General features: G+C 37.9%; 1 protein-coding gene across 4 annotated transcripts in view; it reads left to right on the top strand.

Annotated features, from left to right (window-relative positions):
- The window catches only part of RAPH1 (Ras association (RalGDS/AF-6) and pleckstrin homology domains 1), a 134348-nt gene that overhangs the window by 47041 nt on the left and 71050 nt on the right, over window positions 1-16257 (top strand). For 3 of the 4 annotated variants that reach the window (XM_053596325.1, XM_053596327.1, XM_053596324.1), the window contains exon 2: window positions 15038-15157. In XM_053596325.1, the coding sequence (XP_053452300.1) occupies window positions 15038-15157 (120 nt within the window). The remainder of the gene's footprint in view (window positions 1-15037; window positions 15158-16257) is intronic. The other variant, XM_053596326.1, reaches the window with a different exon arrangement.

Raw genomic sequence — 16257 nt, 5'->3', positions numbered from 1 at the left:
CCCCAAGAGGAGGACTAAAACAGTAGAAAAACGGCAAGGGGTCGCGTGTGTTCAATCCATCTAAACCCGCCCGCAACTGTAAGTTCAGTAGCAGCAAGACTGCAAACCAGAAAGGCCTTACTTGTGAACTGTTTTGGTGTCTTTGGACTTGGCACTCAGTTGAACTGCCCTGGGGAGAGCCTGAGCTGGAGTGTGGAGAACTTTGGCCGTTGGCTAGGGCCCCAGTATGAGCCACTGAGCCAGACGGAGCTAATAGTGTTTGGCTATGGGTCACAGGGAGCCATTGTGAGCGATCTGCCCTGGCAAGCTCCGCCCTCAGGGTTGCAGAGCTAGAACCGGGTGGGAGCTGGTAACCCAGCGACCAAGTAGCCTAAGGGTAGGGTCTGAGCTGCCTTGCAGCCCTAACCCTCAGGGGCAGAGTGAGACCGGTTTTGGCACACTGGGTAAGTGGATAGCCACTTCAGCAGTGATTCCAGCGACAAGCACTTTCCTGGGAAAGCTTCTGTTCAGCAAGTTTACAAGTTCAAAGTACCTTTTAAGTGGGATGAAGAGAGATTTAGGGTGTCTACCTGCTGGGGTTTGAGAAATCAGCAGCCTCCAGTCGTATCAGAACTGTGATTAACATCTCATACCCCAGAAGACCACGTGTTGCCCAGACAATATTCAATAACATATACATACTGCTTTGTTTTTGGTTGTGTTTGTTTGTTTTTTGTTTTTTTTTTTTCTGGTTTGGCTTTTTTATTGTTTATTTTGATGTTGTTGATGTTGTTTCGTTTTTTAATTTCAACCTTTTCCATACAGATCCTTTTTCTTTCTCAATTTTTCTAGTTTAATTATAATTTCCCATTGCTGCCTTTTTCAATAACTAGAACTTCATTTTTGCTAGTGTTTCTACCACTATTATTTGGTTTTTCACCCAATTTTATCCTGTAAAGTTTTCTGCTTGCTTGTTTTGGTTTGATTTATAGCATTTTTGTCTTTCCTCTCTACTTGGTGGAGGTGGGGTACTGTGTCTAATCAGGTTAGCAAAGAGCTGCTGACCTCAAGAGAACCACCCAACTGGGCACCCCCAGAAGGTGGGGTTTTTTAAGGTTGTGTCAAAGTACCCTACTGTACACCTATATTGCTCTGTCTCCCACTTTTCTGTGCCTCTCTTCTTTTTGTCAATGTTCCTTTTACCACCCCCTCTCCTTTCTCTATTTTTCTTTTTTTTCTTATCACTCGGTCCTCCTTTCTTTCATCCCTTTTTTGCTCTTCAACCTTCTCACCCTTCTGGTCCTGTAACCCTTGGTTCACCCTTCTGGTCCTGTAACCCTTGGTCCTGTAACCCTTGGTTCATGAGAACTTAAAGAGCAAGAGGAAGTGAAAGGAAAATTAGGGCAAGGAAACAGATAAAAGAAATCACTCATGAGGAAGAATCAGCAGAAAACTCCAGGCAACATGAAGAACCAGTCCAGAACAACCCCGCCAGGGGACCATGAGGTAGCTACTGCAGAGGATTCCACCTATACAGAAATGTTAGGAATGACAGAAAGGGAATTTAGAATACACATGTTGAAAACAATGAAAGAAATGATGGAAACAATGAAGGAAATTGCTAATAAAGTGGAAAATAACCAAAAGGAAATCCAAAAACAGAATCAAATAAGAGATGAACGATATGAAGAATATAAAAAGGATATAGCAGAGCTGAAGAAACTGAAACAGTCAATTAGGGAACTTAAAGATGCAATGGAAAGTATCAGCAACAGCCTAGACCATGCAGAAGAAAGAATTTCAGAGGTAGAAGACAAAGTTTTTGAGATAACTCAGATAGTAAAAGAGGCAGAAAAGAAGAGAGAGAAAGCAGAACGTTCACTGTCAGAATTATGGGACTTTGTGAAGCGTTCCAACATACAAGTTATAGGAATTCCAGAAGGGGAAGAAGAATGCCCCAGAGGAATGGAAGCCATACTAGAGAATATTATAAAAGAAAATTTCCCAAATATCACCAAAGATTCTGACACACTGCTTTCAGAGGGCTATCGGACCCCAGGTCGCCTCAACTCTAACCGAGCTTCTCCAAGACACATTGTGATGAACCTGTCCAAAGTCAAGACAAAAGAAAAGATTCTGCAAGCTGCCAGGATTAAGCGCCAGTTGACCTACGGGGCAAATCCATCAGAGTGACCGCAGACTTCTCTAATGAAACTTTCCAAGCAAGAAGACAATGGTCATCTACCTTTAATCTACTTACACAGAACAATTTTCAGCCCAGAATTCTGTACCCTGCTAAGCTAAGCTTAAAAATTGACGGAGAAATCAAATCATTTACGAATATACAAACATTGAGGAAATTCGCCACAACAAGACGAGCTCTACAGGAAATACTTCAACCTGTTCTGCACACTGACCACCACAATGGATCAGCAGCAAAGTAGGAACTCAGAAATTAAAGGACAGAACCTAACCTCCACACTGATGCAAAAGATAAAACTAAGCAATGGACTCTCACCAAATAAGACAAATAGAATACTACCACACTTATCAATTATCTCAATAAATGTTAATGGCTTGAATTCCCCACTGAAGAGACATAGATTGGTTGACTGGATTAAAAAACACAAGCCATCCATTTGCTGTCTGCAAGAAACACACCTGGCTTCAAAAGACAAATTAAAGCTCCGAGTCAAGGGTTGGAAGACAATTTTTCAGGCACATGGAATTCAGAAGAAAAGAGGAGTTGCAATCTTATTTTCAGATACATGTGGATTTAAAGCAACTAAAGTCAAAAAAGACAAAGGTGGTCATTTTATATTGGTCAAGGGAAAAATACAACAAGAAGACATTTCAATTCTAAATATTTATGCACCCAATTTAAATGCTCCCAGATTCTTGAAACAGACCTTACTCAGTCTGAGCAATATGATATCTGATAATACCATCATAACAGGGGACTTTAACACTCCTCTTACAAAGCTGGACAGGTCCTCTAAACAGAAATTAAACAAAGATATAAGGGATTTAAATGAGACCCTAGAACAACTGTGCTTGATAGACGCATATAGAACACTCCACCCCAAAGATAAAGAATATACATTCTTCTCATCACCCCATGGAACATTCTCCAAAATTGATCATATCCTGGGACACAAAACAAATATCAACAGAATCAAAAGAATTGAAATTTTACCTTGTATCTTTTCAGACCATAAGGCACTAAAGGTGGAACTCAACTCTAACAAAAATGCTCGACCCCACCCAAAGGCATGGAAATTAAACAATCTTCTGTTGAATAACAGATGGGTGCAGGAAGAAATAAAACAGGAAATCATTAACTTCCTTGAGCATAACAACAATGAAGACACAAGCTACCAAAACCTGTGGGATGCTGCAAAAGCAGTTTTGAGAGGAAAATTCATCACTTTAGATGCCTACATTCGAAAAACAGAAAGCGCATCAACAATCTCACAAGAGATCTTATGGAATTGGAAAAAGAAGAACAATCTAAGCCTAAACTCAGTAGAAGAAAAGAAATATCCAAAATCAAATCAGAGATGAATGAAATTGAAAACAAAAGAATCATTCAGAAAATTAATGAAACAAGGAGTTGGTTTTTTGAATAAATTAATAAAATAGATAAACCATTGGCCAGACTAACGAGGAATAGAAAAGTAAAATCTCTAGTAACCTCAATCAGAAATGATATAGGGGAAATAACAACTGATCCCACAGAGATACAAGAGATCATCTCTGAATACTACCAGAAACTCTATGCCCAGAAATTTGACAATGTGAAGGAAATGGATAAATATTTGGAATCACACCCTCTCCCTAGACTCAGCCAGGAAGAAATAGAGCTCCTGAACAGACCAATTTCAAGCCCTGAGATCAAAGAAACAATAAAAAAGCTTGCAACCAAAAAATGCCCTGGTCCAGATAGCTTCACTCCAGAATTCTATCAAACCTTCAAGGAAGAGCTTATTCCTGAACTGCAGAAATTATTCCAAAAAAATTGAGGAAGAAGGAATCTTCCCCAACACATTGTATGAAGCAAACATCAACTTGATACCAAAACCAGGACAAGACCCAAACAAAAAGGAGAATTTCAGACCAATCTCACTCATGAATATAGATGCAAAAATTCTCAACAAAATCCTAGCCAATAGATTACAGCTTATCATCAAAAAAGTCATACATCATGATCAAGTAGGCTTCATCCCAGGGAAGCGTACTTGCTTTAACATACGCAAGTCCTTAAACGTTATCCACCATATTAACAGAGGCAAAAATAAAGATCACATGATCCTCTCAATAGATGCAGAAAAAGCATTTGATAAAATCCAGCATCCTTTTCTAATTAGAACACTGAAGAGTATAGGCATAGGTGGCACATTTCTAAAACTGATTGAAGCTATCTATGACAATCCCACAGCCAATATTTTACTGAATGGAGTGAAACTCAAAGCTTTTCCTCTTAGAACTGGAACCAGACCAGGTTGTCCTCTGTCACCTTTACTATTCAACGTAGTGCTGGAAGTTCTAGCCAATACAATTAGGGAAGACAAGGAAATAAAGGGAATCCAAATGGGAGCAGAGGAGGTCAAACTCTCCCTCTTTGCTGACGACATGATCTTATACTTACAGAACCCCAGAGACTCAACCGCAAGACTCCAAGAAGTGATCAAAAAATACAGTAATGTTTCAGGATATAAAATCAATGTCCACAATTCAGTAGCCTTTGTATACACCAATAACAGTCAAGATGAGAAGCTAATTAAGGACACAACTCCCTTCACCGTAGTTTCAAAGAAAATGAAATACCTAGGAATATACCTAACGAAGGAGGTGAAGGACCTCTATAAAGAAAACTATGAAATCCTCAGGAAATAGCAGAGGATATTAAGAAATGGAAAAACATACCATGCTCATGGACGGGCAGAATCAACATTGTTAAAATGTCTGTACTTCCCAAAGCAATGTACCTATTCAATGCCATTCCTATCAAAATACCAACATCGTACTTTCAAGATTTGGAAAAAATGTTTCTGCGTTTTGTATGGAACCGGAAAAAACCCCGTATAGCTAAGGCAGTTCTCTTTAACAAAAATAAAGCTGGGGGCATCAGCATACCAGATTTTAGTCTGTACTACAAAGCCATAGTGGTCAAGACAGCATGGTACTGGCACAAAAACAGAGACATAGACACTTGGAATTGAATTGAAAACCAAGAAATGAAACTAACATCTTACAACCACTTAATCTTTGATAAACCAAACAAGAACTTACCTTGGGGGAAAGACTCCCATTCAATAAATGGTGTTGGGAGAACTGGATGTCTACATGTAAAAGACTGAAACTGGACCCACACCTTTCCCCACTCACAAAAATTGATTCAAGATGGATAAAGGACTTAAATTTAAGGCATGAAACAATAAAAATCCTCCAAGAAAGCATAGGAAAAACACTGGAAGATATTGGCCTGGGGGAAGACTTCATGAAGAAGACTGCCATGGCAATTGCAACAACAACAAAAATAAACAAATGGGACTTCATTAAACTGAAAAGCTTCTGTACAGCTAAGGAGACAATAACCAAAGCAAAGAGACAACCTACACAATGGGAAAGGATATTTGCATATTTTCAATCAGACAAAAGCTTGATAACTAGGATCTATAGAGAACTCAGATTAATCCACATGAAAAAAACCAACAATCCCATATATCAACGGGCAAGAGACATGAATAGAACTTTCTCTAAAGATGACAGACGAATGGCTAACAAACACATGAAAAAATGTTCATCATCTCTATATATTAGAGAAATGCAAATCAAAACAACCCTGAGACATCATCTAACCCCAGTGAGAATGGCCCACATCACAAAATCTCAAAACTGCAGATGCTGGCGTGGATGTGGAGAGAAGGGAACACTTTTACACTGCTGGTGGGACTGCAAACTAGTACAACCTTTCTGGAAGGAAGTATGGAGAAACCTCAAAGCACTTAAGCTAGACCTCCCATTTGATCCTGCAATCCCATTACTGGGCATCTACCCAGAAGGAAAAAAATCCTTTTATCATAAGGACACTTGTACTAGACTGTTTATTGCAGCTCAATTTACAATCGCCAAAATGTGGAAACAGCCTAAATGCCCACCAACCCAGGAATGGATTAACAAGCTGTGGTATATGTATACCATGGAATACTATTCAGCCATTAAAAAAAACGGAGACTTTACATCTTTCGTATTAACCTGGATGGAAGTGGAAGACATTATTCTTAGTAAAGCATCACAAGAATGGAGAAGGATGAATCCTATGTACTCAATTTTGATATGAGGACAATTAATGACAATTATCGTTATGGGGGGGAAGCAGAAAGAGGGACGGAGGGAGGGGGGTGGGGCCTTGGTGTGTGTCACACTTTATGGGGGCAAGACATGATTGCAAGAGGGACTTTACCTAACAATTGCAATCAGTGTAACCTGGCTTATTGTACCCTCAATGAATCCCCAACAATAAAAAAAAATAGTAATAATAAAAAATAAATAAATAAATGAATACATTTGGCTGATTCTTACCATGGTCTTTGCTTTTTTGTTTCCTTTGTCCATTCTTCCCCTAGATTTTCGTTAGCTGACTCTTCTTCGTTCTTTATGCAAATAGACTGAGTCTTTTAGGAAAGGGACTTTATCTGACTTGTTTCACTGCTCTGTTCTTAGCACCTAGAATAATACCTTGCATGTGGTAGCTGTTCAGTAAATATTTGTTGAATGAATAAATAAAAGAGGGGTTTTTTAGCACACCCTTCTCAAACTCATCTATTTACATGACAGCCAGTAAAAGCACCTCTTTGGTAGAGACTTTGCAAACCAGTTTTAATAATAGACTTAGTCACACATTTGGGTTCAAATTCTAACATTGACTATTAGATGTGAGCTTTTGGAAAAGTTACCTAATCTCTCTTGGACAAATTTTCTTCCTTCATAAATAAGGAATAACTATCTTAAAGGGTTAGTGTGAGATTATATGTTAAGTTCTTTGTAAAGCACCTGGTTCTGAGGCAGTACATCTATTAGTGTTCATTTTAGTATGTTATTATACTTAGGTTGATTTTTCTTCATCTTTTTTTATATATATGGGTACACACACACATACACACACACACAGTTGGATACTCATTCATTTAGCAGATATTTAATGAGTCAGGTACCATTCTAAGCATTGTAGATAGAGAAGGAAACCAAAGCCCTTTCTCTCAATGAGCTTTCCTTCTAGTGGAAGAAGAAGAGTGATAAGCATAATAGATGGTGATAGGTGCTATGAAGAAAAAACTGTACGACAGACAGACAGTAACAGGGATTCTGTGCTCTTTTATAGGATGGTTATTTAAGCAAAGACCTGAATGAGTGAGCCTTATAGATACCTGGAGGAGAGAGTCCCAGGCAGAGGTTATGGCATTGTAAATACTAGAGATTGGAACAAGTCTGTGTATTTCAAGGATCAGCTGTCAAGACAGTGTGGCTGAAAGCTGGGGTGGGGGTGGAGAGCGTGGGAAGAGAGGGCCCTACAGGCTAAAATTGCACAGGGCTTTGTCAAACTGCTAGTGACTTTTGATTTTACTCTGTCTTCAATAATTCTTTACTTTGAGGCATAAACTTCCTTTGTAGTAGGTAGGGTGCATTTACACTTTTAGGACACAGTTTTCCTTATGTGTAATGAAGCATGAAATTTAAGTAAAAACTTTAATATCTCCCAACACACATATAAAGTAGTAATTTCTAAATTACTTTAAAAACATGATTTATAAATTTTGTTTTCTGTTCCCTCATTTTTTTCCCCTTGGAGGTATAGTTGATAGTTGGATTATTATGTTACAATTTCTAGTAGGGTCATTATGTTGGGAAAATTCAGGTTTAGGGCTATGATTTATTTGGTGCTATATCACAGTTACAAGTAATTTTTAGAATGGGTGGGATGTGGATGTCAAGGAATTGGCAAGTGAGAATGAATTTCCTTACTAGATTTGCTGGCTTTGATGGCTCTGTCATTGTTCCCTAACTATATTTTCCTTGACATGAATCTGTACTCCTGTAGGTATTATAAAAACAAAATTATTAATGAAAATATTTAGGCTCAGCGCCTGTAGCTTAGCAGCTAGGGCACCTGCCACATACACCAGAGCTGATGGGTTCGAACCCTGCCCTGGCCTGCCAAACAACAACTACAACCAAAAAAAAAAAAAAAAAAAAGCCAGGCATTGTGGCAGGTCCCTATAGTCCCAGCTACTTGGGAGGCTGAGGCAAGAGAATCGTTTAAGCCCAAGAGTTTGAGGTTGCTGTGAGCTGTGATGCCATGGCACTCTACTGAGGGTGACATAGGAACACTCTTGTCTCAAAAAAAAAAAAAAAAAAAAAGGAAAGAAAATATTTAAAGGGATTTTTTTTTTTTTTTGCAGTTTTTGTCCGGGGTCAGGTTTGAACCCACCACCTCTGGTATATGGGGCCAGCTCCTTGCTCCTTTGAGCCACAGGCGCCACCCTAAAGGGATTTTTTTTAACCCCAATAATTTGCTTGAATAGTAGGAAAAAACTCGCAAAACACACTAGACTTTGCTGTATAGTCTAGTCATGTGTCACTTAATAATGGAGATCTGTTCTGAGAAATGTGTCTTTAGGCAATATCTGGGAACATCATAGACTGTACTTAGACAAACCTAGATGTGATAGCCTACTATGCACCTAGGCTGTATTGTACAGCATATTATTCCTAGGCTACAAACTTGTGCACCCTGTTACTGTATTGAATACTGTAAGCAGTCATAGTACATTGGTATGTATTTTTGTATCTAAACGTAGAAAAGATATAGTAAAAATAGTTATAGGACACTGTCCTATATGCAGTTCATTATTGACCAAAATGTGATTACGCAGTGTGTGACTGTAGTTCTTTTTGGCTCCATGGTGATTTAAATATTCATTCTTCATTTTGAAGTATTTTATATTTGACTTGTAAAATTGTTTTCCTGTTTTATTTTTCCCTGTAGAATTTCTATGGACAATTATAGTTTGTGCTCAGAAGGGAAGCGTAGGATTTAAACCTTTTTTTTTTCTTTTTTTAAGACGGAGTCACTCTGCCCTGGGTAGAGTGCTGTGGCATCATAGCTCACAAACAACCTGGGCTTACTTATATGATCATCTTGCCTCAGCCTCTCCTATAGCTGGGACTATAGGCATGTGTCCCCATGCCCAGGTAGTTTGTCTATTTTTTTTTTTTTCCTTATTTGAGACAGATCCTCAAGCTGTTGCCCTGGGGTGCTGTGGCATCACAGCTCACAGCAACCTCCAACTCCTGGGCTCAAGCAATTCTCCTGCCTTTGCCTCCCAAGTAGCTGGGACTACACGTGCCTGCCACAATGCCTGGCTATTTTTTGGTTGCAGCCATCATTGATTCGAACCCACCAGCTCAGATGTATGTGGCTGGTGCCTTAGCCACTTGAGCCACAGGCGCTGAGCTGTTTTTCTATTTTTTTTGATCAGAGATGGGATTTCACTCTTGCGCAGGCTGGTCTGGAACTCCTGAGCTCAAGCAATCCACCTGCCTCGAGCTTAACCCCCTCCCCCTTTTCTTAAACTCTTGGTATAAATGAATCTTACGTGGAAGCCCCATCTATAAAACGACTGAAATTGTAGATGTTGTTTGAAGCAGGGGACCTGGAATGCTGTCCTCAGTTTTCTCCAAAAATACCTAGAACTCACTAACCTCTCTGATCCGATTTCTTTATTTATAAAATGGGAATGATATTATACCTACAAATCACAATGTCTGGTTCATAGAGATCTCTGACTAATGTTCTCTTCCTGTCTTCTTTCAATATAACTTCCTTGTACTGTGTGTTATGTTCATTCATCACACATTTTTCCTATGATGAGTCACCTGGATAAATATGGTCATGTGACTAGATTTTTACTGTGGAGAATAGAGTCATCATAAATACAGTGTCTTACATATTGTTACCTAAAGTACTCATTAAAGTTGCTGAAGCTGCAGTCTCTGCCAAAAGTTACATGGCAGTATCTGCTGGATAGCAGTACTGTAGGCCCAGCTGTTTTTAATGTATTTAGAGATATAAAATGCAACTAAGCGTAAGTGTCACTATCTCAAAGCAGAATTCCTCCTAGAATGTTTTAGCTTCTGGGTTATTCCCGTGTGTTTAGTTTTAAAGATTAGGGAAGAGGTTCTGCTCTCAGTTTCACTCCTGTTCTGCCCATAGTACCCCCCCCTCCTTCATACCTGTATGTTTCCTCATCACTCCCCTCTCTTCTCTGCACCGGGCACCCTCTCACCCCTTTCTCCTACCCTGATTCTTCTACTGGAGCTTCCCCATCTCCCTGCCTTCTCCACTGCTGGAAGCCTGTCTTCTCTTTGTCTCTTGCCTCCAGGGCCAGTGGCAGCTGGAGGGAATGAGGGAGCAAGGAGTCTGGAGGCTGACCTAAGGAGTCCCCCCTTCATTTAGCTGTTATCAACAACCGTATCACAGTTGTAAAAAGTTTAAGTGCCCAGCATGATACTGACATCTTAAATCAGAGACAGCAAACCCCTCTGCATATAGCTGCTGATCTTAGAAATGTGGAACTGGTGGAAACCCTGCTGAAGGCAGGCTGTGACTTGAAGGTTGTTATTAAGCAAGGTAGGACTGCCCTGGCTGTGGCCTCCAGGAGCAACCACAGCCTTGTTGTGGACATGCTCATTAAAGTGGAGAGGTACCATGCCTGGAAAGAGAAGCATCGTGAGTGTCAGGGACATATCAACAGGCTTTACTCTGACCTCCAAGCAAGATCACAGTCTGGAGACCAGGCACATGTGCATGCTCCTCTGGAACCTGGCTTACCATCAGCTGAAGGCCAATGAGTGGCACAGGCTGGCACATTCATGGAACTTTACAGATGACCACATCAGAGCCGTGGTCAGGAGCTGAAAGCTTCCGTGAACACGGCCACCAGGCTGTGCTCATCTGGCTGCATGGGGCCCTTGATGACTCAGGCTGACCCGGCCAAGCACCTGTGTAGAGAGCTCGGCCATGCAGGTTTCCCAGAACTAGCTGAAAAGGTTCACCAATTCAAAAGCAAAACTGACCAAGTGTATGGTGCCCCATGATCATACTAATGTACACAGCTATGATTTAATTAAAAAAAAAAAAAGCAAAACTGACCTAACATCCAGGCAATGTGGAGTTTCATAAATGCCTAAATAAATTGTATTTAAATGCTTTCCCATTCATTATTAGGTTATTTTGATGGCATAAATTTCTTGTAGTAGTATTGGCTTTCCTTTCAACAATGAAGATGGTGGTGACAGGACCCTCTTGCAAAAAATACTATGTATTCTACTTTTAAACCACAGAAAAGTCAAATAGTCTTTGGTTTTTGCTTAAGGCGAGTTGTATATGACTTTCCCATTTCTGTCATTAGATGCAATGTAATAGCATAATCTATTCATACAAGGGTTTGTACACTATGTTTTTTTAAAAAGTTGGTGGTGGAGCAGCATTATGGTATGTGGAAAAACCCAGGATTTTATGATAGATCAGGTTTTGAAGTTGGTTTTACTACATAATAGCTGTGAGCCTTTGGAATAGTAATAAGTTCTTAGATCTTTAGCTACCTTCCTTATACAGTGGTGGAAATGTCTACCCATTCCACAGGGTTGGGGTGAAGGGAGAATGCCCATGAAATGCCTAACCTTATGCCCATATGGAAATTAGGAATTGTTATTTCTCTTTCAGTAAGAGAAACTGGATTTAGAAATTTATAGTCACTGTTGGCTTTAAACCACACATACATGTGACATAAAGGTATTACTTAGAAAAGACCAGAAGTATATACACCAATACTTTTTTTAAACCTTAGTGATGTAATTGCAGGTGATTTTTATTTTCTTTGTACTTTCTGATATATTCTAATTTTTCACAATGAACACGTGTTTTTTTTTGTCTGAAAAAGTTATGAAGTAAATGTGAAATCAAGTATCAATTTGCATCAGTTAAATAAACCTATTCATCTAATTTGAGACTCCCCAAATTCTGACTTTAAATCTTCAAGGTACATAATAAAATCAAGGGCAGTTTCAGTCCAGTTATTCTATCATGAATTCGTAGTTTTACATGTTTGTTTCATACTGATTGTAAATGGCCCATTTAATGTTATAAATGTTTAAAACAGGTAATATATATTATTCCAAAATATATATATATTCCAAAACATTTTTTAAAAAGTTATTAAATGACAAATCTTGTCTATTAGTTCTTCAATATGGCCAGTTTTCTCTGATCTTGTGGGGCCCCTCCTCCCAAAACCTGGCAACCTCTTTATGCAAAAATAAATATGATTGAGCATACTCTCACTATATAAAAAAAAAAGATTAGGGAAGAAGAGGAAATTGTTAACATTCTGGATTCTGTTGCTTATTGACCCTCATGAAGACTGGTTACAGCTCCTAAGTGTTCTCAAACTAGCAACTATTATTTGAGTAAGTCACTTAGATGGGGTTTTTCTTTAAACTAACGTTTTATGTTTTTCCTAAGTAGATCACTAAGCGAATTCTGATATCAGGCTTTTATTGAGATTTATCTGTAAATTATTTGGTAATGAATAAAAAGTCTTAGAAATAATGTTGTAAGACAATTATAAAAACTACATTTCTTTAAGAGCCAAAGTTGTGAACTGGAAGATTAGTGGATTCAGTCTCCACGTGCCAGAGAAGAAGGTCCTGATTTATACATAGTTAGAAACAGATTTAAAAATAGAAATCATCAGTTTCTATAAGAGATATTGATGAGTTGTGGTTCTTTCCAGTATTAGACATTAGAAAATTGTTTCCCTTAAAGCAGCGATTCTCGGGTGGCACCTGTGGCTCAGTGACTAGGGCGCAGGCCCCATATACCGAGGCTGGTGGGTTCAAACCCAGCCCCGGCCGAACTGCAACAAAAAAATAGCTGGGCATTGTGACGGGCACCTGTAGTCCCAGCTGCTCGGGAGAATAAGGCAGGAGAATCCAAAAATAAAAAAAATAATAAAAAATAAAGCAGCGGTTCTCAACCTGTGGGTCACAACCCACAGGAACTGTTTTAAAGTGTTGCGGCATTAGGAAGGTTGAGCACCACTGCCTTAAAGTGATTAAGTGGAATATGATTTGAGTTTCTTAGAACTGAGTAACTTCATTAATTTTGCAACATTATTTAACCATTTTGGCCATATTTATATAGTGAAAAAAGATTTAAAATTTAACTTCACGACATCTTGTCAGATAGATTCCTGCAAAGATGATAGAGGTAATTTTGTTGGAGCTATAAGATGTTGTGGTTAGTCCATGTGTGTTGCTGCAGCAAAATCCTGGGATGGGATAATTTATAAAGAACAGAAATTTATTTTCTCACAGTTCTGGAAGCTGGGAAATACAAGATCAAGGCTCTGGTGCTTCTTTCTGCTGAGAGCCTTTTTGCTGGGAGAGAAGAATAAGAGGAAAGCTATGTCCTCACATGACAGAAGAATGGAACAGCAAGCTAGCCCATTGCTTCATGAAGCCTCTTTTATAAAGCCCTTAATCCCATTAACAGGGAAGGAGGCCTCATGGTCTAATCACTTCTTAAAGGCCTCCCTCATAACACTATTACATTGGAGACACCTAACTTTTGAAAGGGCCTCATTTAAACCAGGGGACATCTATACCATCAAGTTGTTACTTGAGATTAAAGATATCTTTTCTAATGGGATGCCTATGTACCATATAATCTCTGAGGAATTCTTTAAACCAACAGACAAGTTATATTCCAAATATTGCCTAGATGCACTGGAATCAAATTTGTTTTAGAAATGTGAATCAGGAGTGTTTAATATATGGTGATGATACTCGTGTCTGTGGGACAGAAGTTGAAGGCAAAGGATTTACGGTCAAATTTGGAATATGTTGGTTTTTCTTTTAGACATAAAATTTTATTGGATTTTAGTCAGTAACTATGATACTAAAAAATATAAAATATCTACCATAACTCTTAAACCAAGGGTTATAACAGTTTGCTTACTTGAGACAAATTCCAAATCCAAACGATCTGACTATAATTTTTATTTGGAATATGTTGTTTTCAGCAAAGCTACTCTTTATTTAAAGATTTCTCAGGGCTTTGAATATTGAAATACTTCATCTTAATCAAATCAATCACTCATTGATCTTATGTAATTTTTTCTCCTATCTTTACAAAACAAAATGCATGTTCTGTGTCAGATGTCACGTTATTTTATTAATGAGAAGGAAAACAATTTCTTCAAGAGCTTTACATTTGAACAGTCACCAGATCCAGAAAATTTTACATGTGAATTAAGTTTTTAATTCTTTTTTTCTCCTTGGATTTTTGTAGAAATTGATAAGGTAGTGGATAAGGTAGAGAAAGAAGACAAAACAGGGTAGGAAATGAGGATAGGATAAGAGGAGGAGCCAATTCAATAGACCACACTGGTGTGAGCTATGACGCACTATGGCTCTCTACCCAAGTGACAAAGTGAAACTCAGTCTCAAAAAAAAATTGTCTGGACAAGTTTTCTCTTAAATACTGTTTGGATTTAGGTTTTATACAATATGTATTTCTTTGTATCTAAACAGATTCTTACAGAATAAACTAGATAATAATTTGCTGGATTAAAATCTTTTTCAGTTATTTCTTTGTGGTGTTTGGGTGTTAACAGGATCACTTAGTGGAAAGAACCGAGCTACTGTTTTGTCCTTTACTGATTGAAGGGAGGGCTCTGTAATTTTTTTAGTATTGTTACTAATCTGATACAGTTTGCTTTTCTTTTTTTTTTTTTTCAACTTTTCTAAAAATTTGAGACTTCATTCCTCATTTCTGCTCACTTGTTAACAGTGTCTCCATCTCCATTAATGAATTATAATTTTCTTTTATAATACTTCTAGTTTTAAAGATAATTACAATACATATCAGAGCATATGTTGCGTAATTTTTACAAGTTAAACTATCCATTCTACATAAATGTCTGTATTTTAGATGGAGCAGTTGTCCGATGAAGAAATTGACCATGGTGCTGAAGAAGACAGTGACAAAGAAGATCAGGACCTTGACAAAATGTTTGGAGCCTGGCTTGGAGAACTAGACAAACTCACTCAGGTTAGAAGTAGTGCTTCAGAAACCAGTTGAAGATTTGTAGTCATCACTGTGTTAAAAGTTTAACGTGCAGACATGACAGTGTGGCTATAAGTTAAATTTTAAAATAACTGCTAGAAAGGAAAAGTGTTCAGAATATCAATAGGTAAATTTATAGTCACTTGAGAATAGAAGATGCTATCTTCTATAGTTACTTTACAGATGTTTTAAAAGATACTTATGAGAGAGGCTTATCAAGGTTCATCAAGAGGATAACTTAGTATCTGTTTAATAAATTTAAGATTACTATCTAAAAAGTTGTTTTTTGTTTGTTTGTTTCATTTGGCCAGGGCTTGGTTTGAACCCGCCACCTCTGGCATATGGGGCTGGTGCCCTACTCCTTTGAGCCGCAGGCACCACCCTACTATCTAAAAAGTTTTAAGGCCTAAATTTAAAATGTAAATTTTAGGAAACTCTATTCTATAACTTACCAAATTTGAATACATTTTTACAACATAATTTCTTCACATATAAATATTTTCTATAACATGATCCTAGAATACTGACAAAGTTGTATTCTGGTTTGCATTTTAAAACATTGCAGCTTTTTCTTTTTTTTTTTTTTTTGCTTTTTCGGATCTTGTATTTTTTCTTTTTAAAGGACCTTATACTCTAAACTAGGACACTTTATAGAATAAAAGGATATTGTGGCTACTGCCCCAGTTAATGTATTGTATTCAGTATATAAAGATGGCTAGGTTTATATAAGTTTGACTTCATCTTAGAACAAAACTTGTTTACCTTTACATAATATCTCTAGGAAGATTTCTGTAAAATTGCTTAAGTATGAGATTTCCTTAAATAATGGAAAAATACCATGTGTATGGTAGAAAGTTAATGTATTAGGTTGTTTCTGTAGCAGTCTAGAATTGAAACTGGTAAACTTTTCATGTAACTCTTGCTAGATTATTTTGAAAGGCAGACATCTTTATGGCCATAACCTATTAATAGACTTTGGGGAAGGTGTTTGCAAACCCTACTAGGATTTCATAGGGATCATTCCCTTCATCTCTAATAAAAAGAAGTAACTTTTTTTGTCAGAAGTATTTTATGTATGTAGTTGC

This window comes from Nycticebus coucang, chromosome 7 (assembly GCF_027406575.1).
Source record: "Nycticebus coucang isolate mNycCou1 chromosome 7, mNycCou1.pri, whole genome shotgun sequence".
NCBI lineage: Eukaryota > Metazoa > Chordata > Mammalia > Primates > Lorisidae > Nycticebus > Nycticebus coucang.
The sequence above is the reverse complement of the archived record's forward strand: the minus strand, read 5'-3'. Positions and strand labels throughout refer to the sequence as shown.